This window comes from Seriola dumerili, unplaced genomic scaffold, assembly GCF_002260705.1.
Source record: "Seriola dumerili isolate Sdu_G_001 unplaced genomic scaffold, Sdu_1.0 BDQW01000025.1, whole genome shotgun sequence".
Lineage (NCBI taxonomy): Eukaryota > Metazoa > Chordata > Actinopteri > Carangiformes > Carangidae > Seriola > Seriola dumerili.
Genome location: NW_019174280.1, coordinates 23,441,482 through 23,463,531, shown reverse-complemented (window position 1 = coordinate 23,463,531; position 22,050 = coordinate 23,441,482). Strand labels below are relative to the sequence as shown.

The 22,050-nt window shown below is 40.7% G+C and overlaps 2 protein-coding genes across 4 annotated transcripts in view; one reads left to right on the top strand and one right to left on the bottom strand.

The window, feature by feature from the left end:
* Positions 1–1,202: 1,202 nt before the first annotated feature.
* nkx2-4 (NK2 homeobox 4) lies at positions 1,203–2,936 on the top strand. Its single transcript, XM_022737821.1, has 3 exons — positions 1,203–1,372; positions 1,484–1,701; positions 2,260–2,936. Exons 1-3 carry the CDS (start codon positions 1,203–1,205, stop codon positions 2,934–2,936), a joined length of 1,065 nt encoding a protein of 354 aa, XP_022593542.1.
* An 898-nt stretch (positions 2,937–3,834) lies between these two features.
* The window catches only part of xrn2 (5'-3' exoribonuclease 2), a 40,910-nt gene continuing 22,694 nt past the window's right edge, over positions 3,835–22,050 (bottom strand). For 2 of the 3 annotated variants that reach the window (XM_022737952.1, XM_022737954.1), the window contains 6 exons: positions 20,468–20,596; positions 17,639–17,757; positions 8,773–8,834; positions 7,577–7,581; positions 5,887–6,091; positions 3,835–4,172 (listed from right to left, as the gene is read on the bottom strand). In XM_022737952.1, coding sequence (XP_022593673.1) covers positions 4,110–4,172; positions 5,887–6,091; positions 7,577–7,581; positions 8,773–8,834; positions 17,639–17,757; positions 20,468–20,596 — 583 coding nt within the window. In that variant the 3' untranslated portion in view covers positions 3,835–4,109. The remainder of the gene's footprint in view (positions 4,173–5,886; positions 6,092–7,576; positions 7,582–8,772; positions 8,835–17,638; positions 17,758–20,467; positions 20,597–22,050) is intronic. The other variant, XM_022737953.1, reaches the window with a different exon arrangement.

Here is a 22,050-nt window from a genome sequence, read left to right as displayed (position 1 = left end):
TCTGTAACCAATTAAAACTGAAATTAATTCATTCAGATTAAAGACTTTAAAACATTATAAAGTGCCAGTAATAAATACAAGACAGTGGAATATTTCCTGTTGTGTTCAGGTGATTTAATGTTATAAATAATTATTAAATGAATGAGTGGAAATAAAAACAGAAATTTACTGAGAAAAAAAAGTATCAGAACAGAAAAATGAAAAATGAAAAGTTTAATTTATCTTCAGGTTTGAATCTTTTAGTTTAACACAGCAGTTTGTATTTATCTGAACTTTATCATCTGCAACAAGAAAAGACAGTAAGTGAATCTTTAAAGGCGGGAAAGGAAACATGATGATCCTGAGTTAATTTGATGAGAACAACTTTGACACTGAGCTTTAACTCCCGCTGTTTGACACCGAACAGGAAACGGATTTAACAACTCCACATGTCCCATCACCGGAAATGTCAATTTTCCGTGTGGGAAGAAGCTGCGGAAACGAAATTACACTTGAACTTTTTGAAGACTAAATATAAATCTGCCGTTTAGATCCATTCCTGAGTAACCGAGGAAACAGACCTGCGCACGAGGAGCCACAGCTGCAGGTGGAGATGTTCGCAGTTAGAGGAACATCTGGAAAACCTGCATGAAGTGAAACATGATGAAAGACTGAGGTTACACCTGAGAGCCCAGGTTAAATAAAATCTCATTAAACCAACTTTTATATTGATCTGAGGTGATTTCCAGCTGATAGGTGATCGATGAAAGCTCCGACAGTCATGGCCATCAAATTATTATTACTAACTACTGAATGTATAGGATGTATATGTGACAGTGTGGTGACATGAAAGGTTTAGAGGTATCTGGACTTTGTGACGTCATCCCTTTCTTATTTGGGTCAAACTTTCTAAACCAAACAGCGGCGGCGGCAGAAAATAGGTCCAAACCATTTTCTCCACTTACCTCTGTAATGTCAATTGCCATTGTTGGCGGCCGTGTCCGCGTCGCTCCGCCCCTAAATGTGTCGGAGTCTGAGTCCGGCGGGATAAGGGCAACTCCTCTCCTCCTGCTGCCGATCAGCTGGACTTCTTCCCAGGGAGACACAAGAAGCAAGAAGCCGGAGGGAGGGAGGGGGACGCAGGCAGAGCCGCCGGACAAACCCCAACACATCCAGTGAAAAGGCAGCAGCAGCGGAGCAGAGGGCACGGGGGTGGCCGCACCATGTCCTTGAGCCCAAAGCACTCCACTCCCTTCTCAGTCACAGACATTTTGAGCCCGATGGAGGACAGCTACCGGAGGTTTGGAGGTATGGATCCCGCCGCGGGGAGCCTCGGGTCCCCGCTGGGCGCCTACCGGCAGCAGCAGGTCTCTCAGCCCGGTATGCAGCATCAGCAGCAGCCGCTGCAGCAGCAGCATCATCATCATCAGCCGCCTCATCTCCACCACCATCACCATCATCACCACCATCACCACCTGTCCTCCTCTTCATCCTCATCCTCCTCCTCTTCCTCAGCCTCGGCCACCGCAGCAGCCGCCGCACTGGGACCCGGCGGGCCCTACCATGTGCCCCACGGGGTGCCACAGTTCTCCGGGGCCGTCGGCGGGTTCTGCAACGGCGGCATCGGGAACGTTGGAGACCTGCCGTCCTACCAGGAGACGGTGAGGAGCGGAGGAGCTGCGGCGGCGTGGTACAGCAACCCGGAGCCCAGATACCCGACAAGTAAGATCCAAGTTCAGACGCAAGTTTTTCTTTTAGAGAAAACTTTGTTGAAGAGAGAAAATGTGAACTGGAGAGTCCTGACTGCTGCGTTTACACCACGGAAAAATGAAGGTGTTTATCTCCAACTGTAGATTTTAATGGATCTAATCATTGAAGTGACCATTATCTTCCTCTTTAAATCAGGTCTTAATCTCTGGATTCACTACAGTCACTTTTAAGTTTCAAAGTTTATAATTATCTAAATGTCTGCAGCACAAAAACACAACTTTATTATAACTTAAAAAAAAAAAAAATTGAATCACCATAAGGACCAAGGTTTTAGTCCTCCTCAGTGACCTCAGCTCATTTAAATTTTTAAATCTTTGAATTTACCTTCATGTCTGTTATTTCAATACATATATTACAATACATACTTATCTGATTTTCTTGTCCCACTAAAATGTTATTTTTAATTTGATTTGATTTAAATGAATTAATCTTTGAGAATGATAAATTAAAATGTGTTCAGTTAAATTCTTTTTTTTTTTTTTGTCAAACATTAATTATTTCCCCTCTAAGTTTCCAGATTCATGGGCCCCTCCGCCGGGATGAACATGTCCGGGATGGTGGGCAGTCTGGCCGGGATGGACTCCACCGCCAAGTCCATGGTGACGCTGCACGCGGCACCGCGCAGGAAGCGGCGGGTGCTCTTCTCTCAGGCGCAGGTGTACGAGCTGGAGCGGCGCTTCAAGCAGCAAAAATACCTGTCTGCCCCGGAGCGGGAGCACCTGGCCGGACTGATCCACCTCACCCCGAACCAGGTGAAGATCTGGTTCCAGAACCACCGCTACAAACTGAAGCGGCAGGCCAAGGACAAGGCCGCGCAGCAGCTGCAGCAGGACGGAAGCGGAGGGGGAGGCGGCCTGTGCGCAACGAACCGCCGCTCCTCCTCCGTGTCCCCGGTCCTCTCCAAGAACGGTAAGAGCTGCCGGTCCGACTCCGACGGCTCCAACCAGGCCGGGAACCGACAGCGCAGTTCGGGGGAGGCCATGACGGCGACCCCGCAGCAGCAGCAGCAGCAGCAGCAGCAGCAGCAGGTGAACCAACTGTCCTCTACGGACGACCTGGAGGATTTGTCTCCTAGTCCGCCGATGGGACTGCACGGTCAGATCAACATGACGCAAACGGACGCGGCGCTCATCGAGTACACCAACAGCATGATCGGCTCCAATTTACTGTACGGGAGGACTTGGTAGGGACACCGGGAGGAGGACAGGCGGGATCGGGCCTGTGGGGGATCATTCCCGGGTTGGATTGTTTGGAGAACCGGCTGGAGGACAAGCACCAGATCCGTTTCCTTTCCGTGCGTTAAGTTCTGGTTCCTTCACGCACACAGGGACTCAAAGGACACTCAGTGGTTTTGAGCAACACGGTGCAAAAATAAACTGTATATTAGAGCTTTGAACCTGGTCTGAATGTTGATAATTATTATTTTCTCCCTTCAAAAACTCAACATTTGTTATTCTCTGTTTTTGAAAATGTCGCTGCTGCCGAAACAAAACCAGAAAAATCTAATTAGAGGAGATTGAGGACGAGGCGCAGCCACTGGGCTTCACTTTCATTTCTACAACTAATTTAATTATTGCAGGTTTATATCAGAAGTTAAATCTAAGTGAAGCAATAGAGACCGGTTTAAAAAAATAAGCATTTATCCCGGGAGGAGCTGCAGCAGAGAAATATTTTCACTGAGAGTTAAGTCATTAAATATTCTTTGTTACAGCTGATTTGAATTTGTTTCCAATATTGAATAAATGATATTTTCATTTTGAACATTTTAACGTTTTTATTGTGCAGCCTGAAGAAAATATTTGATAGATTTTTGTGTTTTTTAAAATGGTAACAAATATTTGCTATAATTTACAGCAGAGCAGAAACTCATGCGGTGTGGATACATGGACATAAACCGTGGTTTGCAGCGTAATTTTAGCACTTGAACGCACCAGAATAATCACCAGGATACGTTCAAAGCCTCAGATGTTCTGCAGTAAAAAAAACCTACTGTGAGGTTGGTTAAAATCTGCGATTTTTTTCTTTTAAATTTAAGTGGAAATTAAAAACTTTATTTTGAAAAATAATTTCCTTTCTAATCCTACATCAGGGTTACTCTTTTATTTTCTGTCTGAAACACATGGAGGAATTCCTCTCACAAAGAAACACAGCAGGACACTTTGTCCTTGACTCACTTGTATTTTACAGACTTCCTCTTAAAAATCACAAGTTACATAATAAGTTTGTTTTTTTTTTGAGTCGGATAAAAATGAAAAAACAAAAAACTTCATTGTAAAGACAATAAAATGAAAAAAAGATGACATGTTTCTCCTAAAAATAGTCACCCCCCCCCACTTTTAAAGTCCAACATTAATGTAAGTTTAGTTCCAGTTGTATCTCCTGGAGGGGGGAGGAGGGGGGTAACCTCTGCCAGAGTTGTAGCCCTGAAAGACAAAATGACAGATTCAGCATTAAAGAAAAACACATTTTACAGTGATGAAATGAAACAGTTTGAATGCAGGTTTGTTTTGTAACTAGGCCTCTATTAGACTTCACTTCATCTGTATCACTGGGTTCATTTCCTTTTTTTGTTGTTGCAGGAAACGTTTCACATTTTCTTCTCGTGTCAAACATCATTTTTAAATCCCATAAATTTAAATCTGCACAAAGTGTTTTAACGTCAGGAGGAAAAAATATTCAAAACTTTAATTCATTAGAGTTAATTTTGCTCCTAAAGAGACGAAAAAGGAACCGTGTTCGGTTTAATTCATGTCCAAACTTTCCTTGTTAATGTGTTGAGTGAGTTTCTGAAACTCAGGTCTTAAAAAACAAACAACAAAAACACGAATCATTCGAACCAACAGAAACATCTTTTGTTAATGTGTTCAGAAGAAACAGCAGCAGGTTTATTAAAGGGTTGATTCAAACAAAAAAGAAGAGGAAATAAAACTAAGGAGGTTTTCTGCAGGAGGTTGCAGAGGTTTGTGGACGATCCAGAGAAACATGGACGTTGTTTCTACAAAGACGTGAGAAGAAAAAAAAACGGGAAAAATAAAAAATAAAACTTGACAAAGACGTAAAAACCGATGGAGAGACAGATGTAAGAGAGAAGATCCCTTCAACGCCTCTGCACCATGTTTGACTGGTTCATGACAAAGTTTGAACAAACATCAGTCCAACTGGAACTCGACCAGTTCAACGGTTTACTCCACTGGTTTTACTGGTCACAGTGTTTGCTGCTTTTTTTCCTTCATTATTAACAAATTAAAATCTGACACAAACTAAATGATTTTAGATTCTGATGCATCAGTTTCCTAAAATCAGACTTTTACTGAGACAGGAAGTCTGAAGAAACTATTTAAAGTCGACAGAATAATTTAAATGTCATTATTCTAAACACTAAAGAATCAAACAACAGTCTGTATGTGTGTCAACACATCACGAGTTTCAGGGAAGATTTCTGCTTCAACTGAAAACTAAATATCATCAACGTTAATCCATTAGTCAACTGACAGGAAATCAATCATCAGTATGTTTTTGATAATTGATCAACTATTTAAGTTGTTTATGAAGCTAAAATGTCCAATGTGTTTTGGCTCCATCTTCTCACATGTGAGGATTTGCTGAATTTATTTGTTTTATATTTTTGTAAATTGAGAATCTTTTGGTTTTTAGCTCCAGAGACTGAAGTTATTCTAAAAACATATAAACTGAAAACAAACATGCAAGTTATTTAGTAGAAAATATTTACATTGACGTGTTAATGATCAAATGTAAAACAGGATTCAAAGACGAAAAGTTCATTTTTCACAACACAAATGATGCAAAAATCCCAAAGGAAAGTTGAGTGAGGATCGAACAAATATAAACAATTATTCAAAAACATCAGCCACAAACAGCCAATCAGATTCTGTTGTTTGTGTTTCTTCCTTTAAAACTTTAATAAGTTGATGTGAATAAAAGTTTGATATTTCAGAGGAAAAGAAGCTCTGAGTTTAATTTTCTGACACGAGACGTCTCGTTCAGAAATGTTGAGCTGAAGACAGAAACTTTGGCTCCGCCCACATCTCCACCAAACAGCGAGGTGTTTTTTATTATTATTACTTAAACCCACTGGCTGTGAGACCTGAGGGTAACTGACATGTTTGGTGCATTTACCTGATGCTGTTGCCCCCGGTTGTCCCTGCGGTCGTGCCAGTCGTCCCTGCGTTGATCGTAGCGCTGCTGGTAGCCGCCCGGCGCCCCTCCTCCCCGCCCGCGGTTCATGTTCTGCTGGTACGCTGACTGCTGCGACTGCATGGCCCGATCCCAACCGTGACCCCCACCTCCATACTGCTGCTGCTGCTGCTGCTGCTGCTGCTGCCTGGAGACGTAAACACATCAGAGGCGTCATCTCCCGACAAAGCTCCGTGAAGCACTTTAACATGGTCTTAAATTATCACACAGATTTTAAAGGTTCCAACTCTCGGAGCTCCGGGTTGTGTTTTGGTCTGAAGTGGATGTAAAGACCTTGAAAGAAGAAGTACCAGCACTCCACATGACAAATGAGTCTGTTAATGCAGTTAAAGGATTCATCACAGGATAGGAAGCACAAAATAATACTTTTATTATCTTACATTTGTCATGTAATCACAGAGCGGAGTTAGAAATACTTCAGACGGGTTAAAAACAGGTTAATTCACAAGAAGGAGCCGCACTACAAACTGCTTCAGCGTGTTCACTCCTTCACCTCTTTATTAATTTCTGATGAATTGAAGCTTTTACTTCAAAACTTTCACTCGTCATTGGCTGGACAGAAATAAACGAAGCAGATTAAAGGACAGAGGGCAGCAGTAGATTTTAGGTGAACACTCCACCAGTCCTTTATTTTTATTAAACAGAGATGAGAAGCTCCGATTCATTTACAGCTTCAAGTATTGTTTAAATATTTCTAAAATCCAATTTGTGGCTCCAATATACTTTACTAATGTTTCTCCATGTTAGAAAACCTCCCAAAGTTCTGTAGTTAATGACAACAAGCAGGGAGGAAAGAACTGGAGCTGAATCAATGACAATAATCTAATGATCTAAACTATTTTAATAATTTTAATAATAAATTTAATAAGTTTCAGACATTTTTAAAGATAAATAATTCGCTGGTTGTGATTTCTCCAATTTGAGGATTTTCTGCTCTTCTATTCTTTATAAGACTTTTTAAGTTTTGTTATCGATTAATCTGTTGATTAATCCATTAGTTGTTTGGTCAATGATTTGTCAGAAAATTGTGTGAATTTCTCCAGAACCACGGTGACGTCTTAAAAATCTCATTTTGTTTGAGAAACACAAAGATATTGATCATAGAAAACGATGGAAACTAGAAAACATTCACATTTGAGCAGCTACAATTAAAAAACATTCAAAAAGTGACTCAAAATGAAGAATCGATTATTAAAATAGTTTGTCGGTTAACTCTAGTGTTTATCATTGTTGAGTGAATCTCTTTCTCTCTTCGTATCTTTTCGACCTCTCGGTCGGACTGAATGACATCTGAAGACGTCACTCTGTGTTTGGAAACTCTCAGACACTTTCATCTGTTTCCGTCTCCGTGACTGAACAATTAATAATAAATAATAAATCGTTAGTACCAGCTCTAAAAAGAAAAGGTGAAGGTTTGATTTAGGAAATGTTAAGAATCTGAAACTTTTACTTCATTTCACATTAATTCATTATTTATTTGCGACGGCAGAAATCCTGAAGTTTTATTTATTAATAAAAAATAAAAACGTTTGATGTCATCACTTTATCGGTTTAGATTTATTCATGCTGCGAACTCTCTGATAAAACGCTGGACTTCCTGATCCTTTAATGCTGCTGTGAAGTGACCTCCTAAAACCCCCATCGACTTGCGTTTGCCGAGGGCTCGAGCTCTCAAAGAGATAAAACGGCCTCTCCTCCGAGATGACTGAGCGTCGACGCACATGAAAGAGCGCCGAGTATGAAACCGACGTTATTCACATATGGCCGGGATCGCCCTCATCCCCGAAATGAGACGGCCACATTGCGTCCGTGGGACCCGGCGCACCGAGACCCTCCAAACGGCCACCGGACAATGTGTCAATCCAGCAGTGATATTAAAAGTCTCTCCTCAGTAACAATGAAGACAGAGGAGCTGAGAGCAGCAGCCCCATCCCTCATTACTGAACCATGTCACACTCAGGCCAGAGCTGGACTTAACTGAGCCCTGGAATCCATAATCCCCACTCTCCAAGTTCCTCCTGCATTTCATTTGGTCCAGTCCTCAGTAGCTAAAGAAACTGTTTTCAGTTGCCGCTAATAACTACTGACCTGAGGTGACACGGAGCCACAATGGGCCTGAAAAGTTGAACCAGAGAACCTGATTAGGGCTGTGGAGAGGCCCGGAGCCAGAATCAATAGCCGGTCTGTGCGGACTGGGCGGCCGCGGCGCAGGGAGACGACGCAGCCTCCAACAGCATTAGTGATGCCTCATTAAGTTGCACAAACCTCCTCGAGAGAAATTTGTTTTAGAGCGACGGGGAAAAATCTTAATTCAGCGGCAGCGGCGGCGGCAAAGCCCCTCGACAGAGAGGCAGAGCGCTCGTATGAAAAGGCTGGAAATGTGTGTGTGTGTGTGTGTGTGTGTGTGTGTGTGTGTGTGTGTGTGTGGTGGGGGGGGGGGGGGTTTAGACAGAGATGAGCTACAGGAGGACCTGACCAGGGCCTTGACACATTTAATTCTACCTGTGATTGTAAAAAGGAAACACACAGAGGGAAGTTTGAGGGAGAGGACGCTGAGTTTTCCTGCAAAAAGCAAATTAAAAAAAAAAAAGAAAAAAAGGCACAAAACTAAACCAAAGCTGGTGAACCAAAACCTGAACCCTGTTTTAGAGACTGAATATCCCCTTTTTTTAAATCTGTGTTTGAATCCAACATCAACACAGGAGCAGCTGAAGCACAGACGCAGATGTCGGCGTGTTAACCAGGAACGCTTCCTTCAATGACGACCAGGAAACAGGTTCAGAAGAATCAGGCTAACCAGCCGACTCACCTTGGATACTGGGGCTGGTGGAAGGAGGGGGGCGCTCCCAGCAAACTGTTCTGCCTGGAATCTGCAGAGAACAAAAGACGACATGTTCAGAAGTGGTTCTGCTGAGCTGAGTTTAAAGTTTTGAAAGCAGCAGAGAGCGCGCTCCTCTGAGCAGACACACATTTTACCTGCATGTTAACGGTGTTAACAGCAGCGAGGAGGAGGCGGCCGTTAGCTCTTATTCCTCTGGGTTTTTACATCAAACTTTAACATGAGATTCAGTTTAAATACTCAGAAGAAGAGAAATATTACACACACATTATCTAAGTAGACTTTTCTGAGTTAAACTGCAGTGAAACCTGGAGGGAAATCTTCCAATTTGACTGTTTAGAAGCAAAAACTAGGAGGATATGACATTAAACGAGGATACTAATTAACCCTGTTCATGTCGGCTTTAACCTCCCAGATTAAAAAAAAGAAAGAAAAATACCAACTATTTCATTTTAGTCATGGATTCAGAACGAATCAGTTGTCATGATAAAATTAAGTTCTTTCAAACGTGGGCTCACACCGGGCTGCGGAGGTGGAGGGGGGGAGGGGGGAGGACGAGGGGAGCGACAGAGAGAGCGAGCGAGCGAGAGAGAGCGAGAGAGAGAGAGAGAGAGAGAGCGAGCGAGCGAGCGAGAGAGAGAGAGAGAGAGAGCGCCACATTTGCATTTTTTGTTCAGAAAATGAAATAAGCATTCAGCCGGCAGCATTGTGGACGCCTCAAGTACCGTGGTTCCATTGCTGCAAGCCCTTCACAAAGACACACTTAAAAAAAAAAAAAAAAAAGAGGAGCGAACGGCTTCTTCCAGATTCACTGTTGCCAAGGCGATGACCAGCTGCGAGCTGCGGACTTGTTTGTTTATAGGGGCAGGCCTGCTGAGTGGCTCGGCTCAGGGTGGGTGAAGGGTGCCATGAAAAGGACCCGGAGGCTCATGTTTACAAACCTGGGAAGGAGTCGGTGTAAAAATTTGGATTCGACCGATTCACGTTCACAGACGCCGATACTGAAATATCAGCGCTGGGGAGGTTATTGATATCTGTTCGTCGGCAGAGCGGGTCACGTGATCAGAAATGAATCACACATTTCACATATTTTCATCTGGGGCTGCGAGGGCTGTTTACAGCTGAAAGAATGAGTCGACTACTCGATTAGTCGACTGATAGAAATGAATCAATCACTATTTTGACAAAACTATTTTTTTCAAAACAAAATCCTCTGGTTATAGAATATAGAACGAATATTTACAGTGTTTCTTCTTCTTCTTGTCTAAATAACTTTGGGTTTTGGACCATGAAAGTACAAAATGGCCGATACTGGAGTTCTGTGGTTTATAAAAAATAAATAAATAAAAATGTTGATTTCTGATTTATCAAGATAAATGCTTGTTGATATTGAGCCCATAGATTTAAATAGATGCATAATTTCCTTAATCCCTGAAGGATAAAGTAGTTTGATCACCAACGCTCAATAACTAAGATGTAGCAGTTCGACAGCCGGCGACGAATCAAAATCAAACTGCCACAATAAAAGTAACTAATACACCAACTAACACATATCCCATTAGTCTAGGTCAGGAACCTGCCTAACCACTAAATTAAAAAACAATATATTAATATAAACAATTAACAAATAAAGAGCCTAAAAGAGGAAATGAGCAAATAAAATACATTAAAATAACGACCTTCTAAATGTCGACAGATGCGTTTATTATTCCTCAGAGTGAATAAATTGTTCACACTAACGTTTCACGGTTGAAGAATGAACATAATGTTTTTAGAATTTACCAAACCTAGCGTAGCATTTCTGTACTCTAACCTCTCGTTTCTTATTGGCTGACGTTTCCACCGATACTGATGTATACGCAATAAGCTAATATCGGCTGATAGATCGGCCGGGTCCATTTGTGTGCAACAGTGTTTGAGGAAATAGTGAAAATGTTTTTACTGTATTTTAGGAAAAGAAATCCTTCATGAACCAAATACTTCCATAAAAAAACCACTTGAGTCGTTGAGACTCCCTCAGCTCTCTGACATCATTCACATGATCTGATAGATTGTATTTCAAACACGTTGGTATTATTGATGACTAAATGTGGACACTTGGATGAAGCATGAAGGTCACATGACATGGGACTCTGACATCTCTGAATCCGCAGCCATCATTAGCTCAGAATTTAAAATTCACTCCAGTACTTATGATCAAATTCCTGATAAACTAATGACACTCATCAGTCTCTGCTGCACTCCGAGTTTAGTGCTAAACATTAGCATGTTAGCATGCTAACACACTCAACTAGCATGATGAACATGATAAACATTAAACCTGCTAAACATTAGCATGTTAGCGCAGCAAGTCTGAGGATATTGAAGGTTTTAATCCCACAAACTAACAGTTACACAACATTACTGGATTAAAATTAAAAACATAATGTAGGTGATAATGTTCCAAGGGACCATTAGCATTAAGGTCTAGACCACAATTTTCTTCTTTATGTTATGTGTTTCCATGTGGAAAACTGACTGAACTCATCACTCAAACCAAAAACTCTGGACTAAAATAATGTCCAACTGAAAACAAACAAGGATCCGCAGTCATGTTGGACCAACTGATAATAGACACTATATTTATTAAAGGTCCAACACCAGGGACATCACACGAGTCTAAAACCTGGAAGTTAGTGGAGGACAGTTTTTTGAAAGCATTTTGTAAATCATGAAAATCAGTGAAATATGATGAAGAAACTGAAATAATCTGATTATGAGTTGATAATAAAGGGAAGTGGAGCAGGAAATATTCCACCAGTTCTCTGCTGACCGCTGCACAAACTACTAAAAACACACAATTAGCAGCCAGCAGGCAGACCGCTGTCGGCACATTATCATTTTGTTTTTGTCATTCAGTTTTCATGTTTGATTATCTCCTCCACCAACAAACTTTAAGTGGACCACCCAGTTGGGCTCCAATTATAACTCCACAACATTCTGTTCTTCTTTTCCTCATCGCCGGCGATGACTCAAAAGAGAGAATTACAAGTGGACACCTGTCAATCTCCTTAATTAACAATGATCTGAAAGTGTATAGACCTCCAGTCTGCGCCGGACAAAAGCCAACAAAGGATTACGCTTTAAATCCTTAAAACACGCTGTGTCCACTGTATTAATGCAGGGATTACAACCGCGCTAAACAACTAAACGTCTCTCTCCACCTCTTTTCAATTAGTTCAGCGACTATTTGACTCAGCTCCCATCCAGTCGGCTCAGGTCTGATGACAGAGGCAGGACAGTAACTCTTCTGTCTGCTGGACAAAGACGACCAACAGATTCACCAAACTTCATCTGCTTCATGTTTCACCGACCAATAATTTTTTTTTTTTTTAGAAAAGATTAAAGCCTCTTAACCAGATAGTTGAGGGAGACGTGGCTAAAATCTGAATGAGAATATTTTTCTGATGTCATCAGATCATGAGGAATCTTTAGGAATGGGTAAAATACTTTTTTCAGTAATTTCTTGAATAAATTAACGTTTCTTTTGCCAAAACCGAGATAAATGTTTAATTACATAAGCAAATGTAGCTAATTTAATTAACTAGATCAAAACCAGTAAGACTGTGACAGAGAATCTGATGCTGTGGACACATTGTGTTTGGTTTGGTAGAAAAGTATTCAGGTACCAAAGTAAATATAATGATTTACAACATTTAAAGACTTTTCTCGACAGCAGAGAAAAGTCTTGTGAGAATGAATAGAATAAAAATATTGCTGTCAACACGACCACATGTAGAATTTGGCCGAGCAGCCAGCGTGAGCAGCCATTATGTGCAGTTGTTCCTCTGAAGTGGCCGGGGCGTTGGGAGGCTTATCAGCCACTGTGGCCGCTGCATCAATCCGTTACTTTGCTGCCCCAGCTAAAATTTGGTGTCACCGTGTGTAAAGACAATAATGGCCACCAGCAGAGACTCCCCGGCTGGTTATTAAACACCAGCTGGTCCGGCCGCGGCACACAAAGCCCTGCAGCGTGTTTCAGAGGCAGCGTGTTGACACATCACCGCAGGAGGTAGCTGCGCCGTCAAAGGGGGAAGTTAACTTTGGTTTCAACCCTCTTCAGAGTGCATCACACACCCGATCAAATGGGATCCTCCCGGATGCTTTTATCAGAGGGGGCCACTGTGTCCAGCGGAGCCACTCGACAGGCTCATTACTGGCCCCGGTCTCCCACAACGCTAATCAGCAACCACTACCCCCCCCACCCCCCCCCCCCCACCACCCCCCACAAAAAAAATCACAAAAGCCCAGTGCAGCAAAGCCTGCAGTGATTACTGGCCGAGCAGAGGATTGGCCCTGAGAAAGTGTTATCTGGACAAAAGCAAGCCTCTGGCCTCCTGCTGCAGAATAAGGCCTACTTGTCTGGCTAATCACATTCCTGGAGTCGCCAATATTATAGCTGGTCCACATTAAGTCCAGTTTTTACCATCAATCAAACAGACTCCTGCTGGAATCAGAAAACTCCCTCAAGCACTTGTGCTTTTAACAAGACCAGGTACAAACCTTATATATAGCTGGGACGTGTACATGTGTGTGAAGGGTGTGATTTGTGAAAAAGAAAAAGAAAAAAAAAAAAATCATATCAATCACAAGTCCAGGGCAGAATTTCTTTCCCAATCCGACCATGTGTCACCTCGTCCTCTCCTCATGCCGACACATGGAGGACGTGATCACACACAACAAAACAAAAGGTTAAATGCTAATTTAACAAACTGCGATTAAACTCGGCCAGACGTGCCAAAACAATTATTTATAAACTTCAATATTTAATAGAAAATAATCTCAAAATGCTGCAGCACAACGAGCTGTTAACATAAATACATATAGGCTATTGTCACAGGAGCGCCGACGGTGAAAGGCTACAGCCACATCACTACATTTTCATTTTAAAACGAGTCTCCATCCAGACTAACACACCTGAAAACACACACATCCCTGAGCATTCACACACTGAGCATGTGCGGTGTAAACAGGAAGCAGATTGTCTACTCTGCACAACTATGAACAAAGATCAGCAAAGACAGCTGTCGAGTTAAAATACAGAATTTGACAGAACAACAGCTGCTAGCAAAGACAACAAGGTCAGTGACACTGTAATTCATTATCATGTAGCTTTCATCATTTGTAATTGAGGCAGGTGAGACCCAGTGAGGGAGCGACTGTGGTAGTCCACGTCATCGTTTCCAAAAGGTCTCTGTTTTCGTTCGTCCGGACTACGACACAACACCAGAGTTTTCAAAAATAAAACAGAGTCACTAGCGTTTCCAAAAGTCTCAGTTTTCTGAGTTTTCAGAGTAGTGTGAACTGCAGGAGGAAACGTAGGAAAATGATGCACTTTAAAAGGAAAACGTAGCAGTGTGGACGACGCCCAAGTTTATTTCTGATTTTATTCATGTTAGCCTGTTCCATTGTCGAGCTGGCCATCAGGAGGACCAAGAGAAATCCCAACGATGAAACAGAATCAGAAATACTAGCCACCGGAAATGAGACAAAACACTTACAGCAGCACTTTAGCACAACAATAAAAGCCCTGATAAGAAATAAAGCACTTCTGAAACCACTGAAATGCGGGTGGGCTTTTAATTTGAAATGGTTACAGGAAGCGCAAAGGTTGGTATTGATGCATTATGAAGTAACAGGGCAAACGGCAGCAGATCCAAACGAAGCATCATACTAAAATATGAGTATGACCAATTCTACATATCAAACAGAGGGAGGTAGAAATAAAGGCCTGCACCAAGTTAATTAAGTCAATTTAAGGAAATGTAGTAAATGAAGACTGATGACGTGATAGAAACTGTTTGTGCACCAATGGTGTAACTTCATCACTCACTCAGTCAATCAGTCAGGGACATTTGTACACGCAGCGCTGGCCTGTGGCCGGTTCAGCCAAAAAAAAAGAAAAAAGATTGAATCATTTCAGAAGTTCAGATGATAAATCTTATTTTAGACAACCAGACTGTTGTTGCTCAAGGAGAAGTCAAAGGTTTAAAACTTTAAACGGTCAAAAATCAGCAGAAATCAAATATAACGTAAATGCTACCTTCACCACTGACACATTTCTGTTCCAGGTACTTCAGCTGATAAAATAAAAATCATCCTCTGTCACTAGAAACAGGCCGAGGATCACAGCTGAGCCAGGCTGAAGATTTGCAATGATTCCCAATTATTAAAATAACAATTTCCCCATGAACGGTGGAAAAGAAAAAAATGGAGCGAGTGAGATTAAAAAAAGAATGTCCTGGACTGCTAATTGGCAAGTTTAACATTAAGAACGAGCGGCAGAGGCCAGGGGAGGTGCTGCCGCAATCTGGAGGAGCCAAAAACCCCCATTTGCATCAAGTGCCACCACAATAGCCACAACTCCCCCGCACGCTATCAGTGGGCAGGAGAGATTATTCATCTACTTGCAAATTGGCACATCAAAGTCAAACTGGAGAAGAGCTGGCAGAGGAGCAGGGGGCTGAGGCCAGGGCCAAGCACAGACCGTGATTAGGAGCTGGGAGAGAGATTCTGCCTCCATATGCGACGTTCGACCATCTCTCGTGTGATGAACAAAAGGAACTTTTTAATCATATAACATAGTTATTTGTGTCTAAAGAGGGACGTTCTCCAGCGCCTCCTCTGCCACTGGGAAGATTTCCTGCTTATCTCAGTTACCAGTGAGATACAATATTTTAAATTATTTTGTTCAAAGAGCAATTAATCAATTATTTGAGAAAATAAGTGGCACATTAATTGATGATAATCGCTCTGTGTTTACATTTCTGGAGTTTAGATGATGCTGTTCAGGATAAACAGACGGACACAACGGGGCGCTGCAGTGCTCGCAAATTAGAAGAGAAGTTCATCGGAGCTGATGTCGGGTTTATTATTAGTTTTCAGAGGCAGAAAACTGCATTTAATCTGCACACAGGTTTAGAGATGGAACATGACTAAGGAGGTTCTGAGGAGGAGTTTATGTCCCTGATCCAAGTCCTTTAATATTGGGTCTCCACCAATTCAGAGTCTGATCTAAGATCCACATTAACCTAAATGTGGATTAAATATGTATCTGACACTTTCAAATAACAACTGAAGGATACAATCTTCATTTCAAGAGCTCCTTGATCCAGAAAAGTCTGAAACTGACGTGACGTGACACCCAGAGAGGCGACGTATCACTCTGTTGGGAGTTGTGGAAACTACAAGTTCACTCGCAGAGTTTTATTTGAGAGTAGAGCTTCTTCCCTCACAAAACATCTCTGGCTGAGTTCAGACACCGGCTGCAGAGAACACTTTAACTCGACGACAAACAAGTTTAATGTTCCGTTACCAAGTTACTCAAGGAATTAATGTTAATTAGCAACAGCTGATACGACCTGCAGCACTGGCTAAAATCGAGAAGCTGCTAACTGAAAATTTTGTTTACTGAGCTTTGCAGAGAGTCAGAGTTTAGCGAATCCGTGCAACATTATTTTGTCAATTTACACATCAGAAATCTCCGGAAGCGTACGTAGAAATCCGTCATTCCCAAACTAACTCTCCTCCATATACAAGCAAAAATACTCGTTCTGTATAAAGTACAGGAAAGAAAGGATTGGCTTTTATTCAGCTGATAGCGATCATTAGCATGATTATTATGACTTATAGAAGTTTGTCCGAACTTTGAAACACATTAGTTTGAAGAGATTTCAGGATTAATCCAAACAGTTTAATTTAATTTCAAGAAGTATGAATCAGAGTTCAGCCATCTTGCTTGCTTGTTAAAGTAATAAAATAAAAATGGCTGTTATTAATTAAGAATTGAATATCTGCTATATTTCTCTATTCATTTACATAAAGGTTTCTTCTATATAATATTCAATTATCTTAATATTGAGCAACAAGAATCCCTTTGTTTTCTGTGTGCCTCCTTCAGGGATCATCATGGAATAAAGTGTAACCGTATGATATAAATATTACAGATAAATGGATGAACAGTTGTAAATACGATTCATCTGGTTCCACAAAATGTCATTTCAACATATTTTCTTTTGTATGCGATAAAAAAAACAACCAGTAGGGACCCTGCTGATGGGGAGCCTGAGGAATGTGTTGAAAGGATCAATTCACTTATTTTATTACAAAATTTTCACTTCATGTTTGATCAAACTCTGCTGAACTGATGAGCATCTTATTCTAATGTAATTATTCATTATTATTTATTAATCTGTTATTCTATTATTATTTTCTGTTTGCTGATGTTATTGTAGCTTTTTAAATCTATCTTATTGTATCTCATTGTCAGTTTTCTTATTTGATTTGCCCTTTTCTTTTTCGTCTGTGAACCTGTATGAAAAGGGCTATACAAATAAAGTTTGATTGATTGATTGATATTTTGCCAAGCTGTTGTTTTGTTATCTGCACCAATGAGAATGCAGATTGGAACAGACAGGAAGTGGAAGTGTTTCTATGACACGTTCCTGAGGCACTCCTTTTGACCGTATTGAAACTGCTTTAATTCTTTAAACCACTGTAGCTGTAATTATTCTTTTAACTGTGATGTGTGAATAATTATTTGGATCTTAAATGCTGCAGTGCAGTTAATTAACTCAGCTTTCTGAACTTATTTAACTGTTGTATGTGACTGAACAATTATTTATCGTCACATCCACATTATTTTCTTTTCATGGCTCATTTACATCATGGTCTAAAAATATATACAGGGCCAAATCCAATATCATTATCTGTGCTACAAACAAAGCATCCCATTACACTTGTACTTTACTGTCTGACGTATTTGAACTGGCTCCTCTTAATGTGTGTGTTTCTTACGTTGGAAAGGCTGGTGGCCGCCGCTGTGTGGAGGACGGTAGTTTCCTTGCTGGTAGTTGCTTGGTGGTGGAGTGTTGCTGTACTGTCCTCCACTGTGCTGGTTCCTGTTCATACTGTGACTGTAGAGGAAGAAGAACTGGCTGTGAAACCCAATTCAAATCAACAAAACATAACCACAGTTTCACCATCTTTGCTTATCTCCATAGAACTTCCAGGTAGTCACAAAAAGCCTCTGAGTCTGAGTTAATTCAACCATTAGTCCAGAAACAGGCCCAGGAGCTGCTTCAGTTTGTACGTTTTTCTTCAGCTACAGGCGAGACTTCAAATACAACCCACAGAGGTCTGTGTGAGGAACACATCTGTGAATTTGCAGGTGCATCAGATGCCAAATATAGTCTGTAGAAATTGAATTAAGTCATAATTTGTTTTAAAAAGGTCAGATATGTACAAAATGGACGACGTGTCCATTTCAAAAATAATCTAAAAACATGTTCTTTATCAGATTTTAATGTTTTGCAGCGAGCTCCAACATGGACACACACTTCTCTGTTCAATGAGAAGTTTTAATTGTTTCATGTTAGAAAACAACGTCTGTGTCTGAGGCTTTGTCACTGGTTTGAAGGGGGAGGGGCCAACAGTCAGAAAAGGAGTCTGTGCTCCAAAGATTCAAGACTTAGTGTTTGAATTAAAATGTGATGTCAGTTGTTTATTGCACAATGTCCATATTTGCCATAAATTTATATTTTTTATAATATTATTTATATATTATAACATTTTTATTATAAATAATTTATTGGTAAATGTTCTATTTATATTTAATCTATCTGACATGCAGTACTCGCTTTGCTTTATCTTTCCTCTTCCTGTGTTTACTGTTGTGTCTCGTATGGAAAAACCTACTTGGCAATAAACCTGATTCTGATGTTGCCATTAACTGTCAATCAAATCTGAGTTTTTGAATAATTACGTCTTAAGATATAATAAGTAAGGATGTTTTTTTTTTTTACTAACGTTAACATTGCTTGTTGCTAATCTAGGCATGACTCCTACATGTTACAAATAAATACTTAAGATATGAAAACAAATATTCAAGGCCTTTAAGACATTCAAGACTCCACAGGGATCAGATCAGCAGTTCTTACACATTTGCTCTGCCTCATAAACCACATTAAAATGGTTAAAAACTAAAGGATTTACACAACACAAGATGGTCAGATAATGAAGTATAAACGTTTTTTTCTGCAGCTGTAATCAGACTCATCCGGCTGGATGCTGATCTCTGCAATCGGCTCCATTATTTGCCCTCAAACTACATGTCATCTGATTTCAAAATCAAAGCAACAGAGAAAAAAAAAAATCCTCTTAGCAATTTTCTCCTGGTTTTTCCGCTCACCAGCCTCGGAGCACCTGCCTGTTTGGCCCCATCAACGCACATAACTGCCTGAATTACTGAATTGACTTAGTTTAGCAGGAAGAAGAAAAAAAAAAAAAAAGAGGGAATACATGGTGTTTCTTCAAATCCCTGCATAATTAATTCCTAAACACGCCACAGTCGGACCGAGCCAGATGTTCAATTATTCACATTTCCTTAATGATAATATCAATGTGTGGAGGAGAGAGCTTAGATCATAATCAAGGATGGCTGGTTAATTGGGGACCGTTAGGAGGAGGGGGGGGGGGGGGGGGGGGGGGGGTACAAACATTTAAACACATTTTCCATTTGAAAATACTGTACTCCTCTCCCAGATCTGAACACTGAGTCACTGCAGAATCAGCAGTCATTGTTTAACACTGCTCACTATAACATTATATCATCATGCAGCAGGAAATTTTTTAAAGGCAGGTGTGTGTGTTTAATAACACATGCAAAAAGGACTAATGGCCTGTGTAAGAGCAAAGGATGTTACAAACTACTGTGACTTTTGAAATGTATCATTGCATGAGGATGATAATGTGACGAGCTTCAAATGTGGAATTAATTTTACGTCTAATTTTTGTGGAGACTTTTTCTTTGTTTAAATATTATAGATAATGCAGATTTAAAGCTCCTCCAGTGTAAAGGTCTGTGTCCATGTGTAGTGTGATTATAGATCAGCTCTAGCTTCTATATTAATACTGTGAAAGTATCAAAGCCTCAGTCCACAGAGAAATGCACACAGCCTGTATTCAGAAACTGAGCCTTAAAACCAGCCGTCAGGACTTCTGGAACTTTGTGATGTCACAACAAAGCAGTCACCAAGCCCCGCCCACCTGGACCCACCATCCAAACCTTGCAGGATTTGGTTTCTCTCAGTGTTTTTACCTGAAATCTGCTTTATTTTTATTGGATCACTCAGAAAAAAAGTCAGCCAATTAGAAGAGAGGCTCAGAGCCTCCTCTCTTCTGATTGGCTCACTGACCTGTTGTTACTAGAGCTGCAGAGAGAAGCCTGAGAGAGGAGATGTAAAACTACACTGAGATGGTTTTTGGTTCTTAAAATCACAAATATATCTTCTTATGGATCAACACTTTAAATAAAAACATAGAAGAAGAAAAAAATATGGAGCTTTAGGTGTTAACTTGAATATAAACTGAAACTATCTACTTATCGGTCTGTATCCTGATATTATAGATTTTCCCTTTGAGCAAACCTATTGTGTTTTTACATTAACTCAACTAAAGCTTCAGTGGCAACACTTGACAACTCCTGACCTTTCCACTGGTTAGAAATACATTGTATACATGTTTCATTCTGTGAGATAAAGTCTCACTTCTCATTCGTCTGATGCACAGACATGATTTTTCCATCGCCTTTATGGCTGTTATATGAACAGTAATAGATAACCTTACCCCAGAGCCCTGAAGCCGGACTGGTCCAGGTGAGCCCGCTGCCTGTTGGGGTTGAAGCCCAGCTGGGGTCTCCACGGTTCCCTGTTCCCCTTCTCCCAGTCACCTGGTTTCAGGACCTTATTGGGAATCCTGAAAACAAACAAAAAAACAAACAAACTTAAAGCTGCAGTGGGAAATATTATTATATGAAAATACTTTCCTATGATTGGTGAACATAACAGAGAGAGGAGTGCTGTTCTCTCTGGGTGGGGCCCTGTGGATTTGTTTGGATAAACTAAAGGCTAGTGTTGAATAATTAGATAACTAATTAATAAATATACATTTTAAATGTGACACACTCACACACTTGGCTCTAGTCACTTCCAGTGGCCATTATCTTGTCATTATTTAGATATTTAATGGAGTAAACGATTAATCGTAACCACAACTGAGAGACTAGCAACTAATACAATAATAATAAAAATAACTCATAAAAATTAGAGCCTGACCAATATTACATTTTTGGGGCTGATGCTGATACCGATATTAGAGAGTAAAAAAATTCTGATAATGATATACCGGCCGGTAGAGATATATATATATATATATATATCTATCATATAAACACTTGTGAAAAAGATATGCAATGACAGCAGGACATTTTACAGTTTAACAATAATCTTCCAAAATGACACTAGTGCACTGAAATGATGAAAAAACGTCAGAACGTATCTCTAAAACAAGAGACTCATCACTGACAAATGGAGTCTGGAGCCAATCCCTCACATTGGGCGAGGGCTGGGTATAGATGTCCAGTCTATCACAGGGCCAACGTATAGAGACACTGTCCTGCTGCTCCAAATACTCACTAGAGCAACGAATGTGGATTAATCCACCACTGAAAATAGTCCCTAACAAATGTCCTACTAACTTTGTCTGAATAACACTTCCTACAAACCACAATATATTAGTCTTCTTTAAAAACAAAAATACATATTTATGAGGTGTTTTTAAAGAGTAATGGCTTCAGTAGGAACCAATGAGCTCGGAGCTGAGAGCCACAGACGGAGCAGGGAGGTCAGAACGTGCTGAGTGACAGACTGACACATTGTTGGTTTTCAGAATTTCACGAGATTTGTGGACAATCAGAAAAACATAGAATATCACCAGACGTACCCTTTAATAATGAGGAGTGGGAAATGAAAGAGTCTTTGATGTTTTGAAAAGAATTTATGAGATAAATAAAGTTGGAAAAAGAAAAAAAAACCCTCACTTGGCTCCAGGCAGGAGGACCGCCTTGAACACAAAGCCATCTGCATAGTCAGGATCCTTGAACTTCACTCTGGAAAATAGAGGAAAATCATTTTCAATGAGTCAAGAGTTCCATTAGCTCACATTTTTAAAAAACTTTTTTTTTTTTTTTTTTTAAAGGAAAAAATCTCCCCTTCAACACAGAGACCCCAAGTTTGTGATGTTTAATGTCGAGGATTATTCTGTGATGAAGTGTTGTCATTTTCTTCTCAACCTGCCTCGCCTGCTTCACTCTGTCATTTCCTACATGTTCCTGAATGTCTTTTCACCCTCGCAGAATGGCTGCACACTTG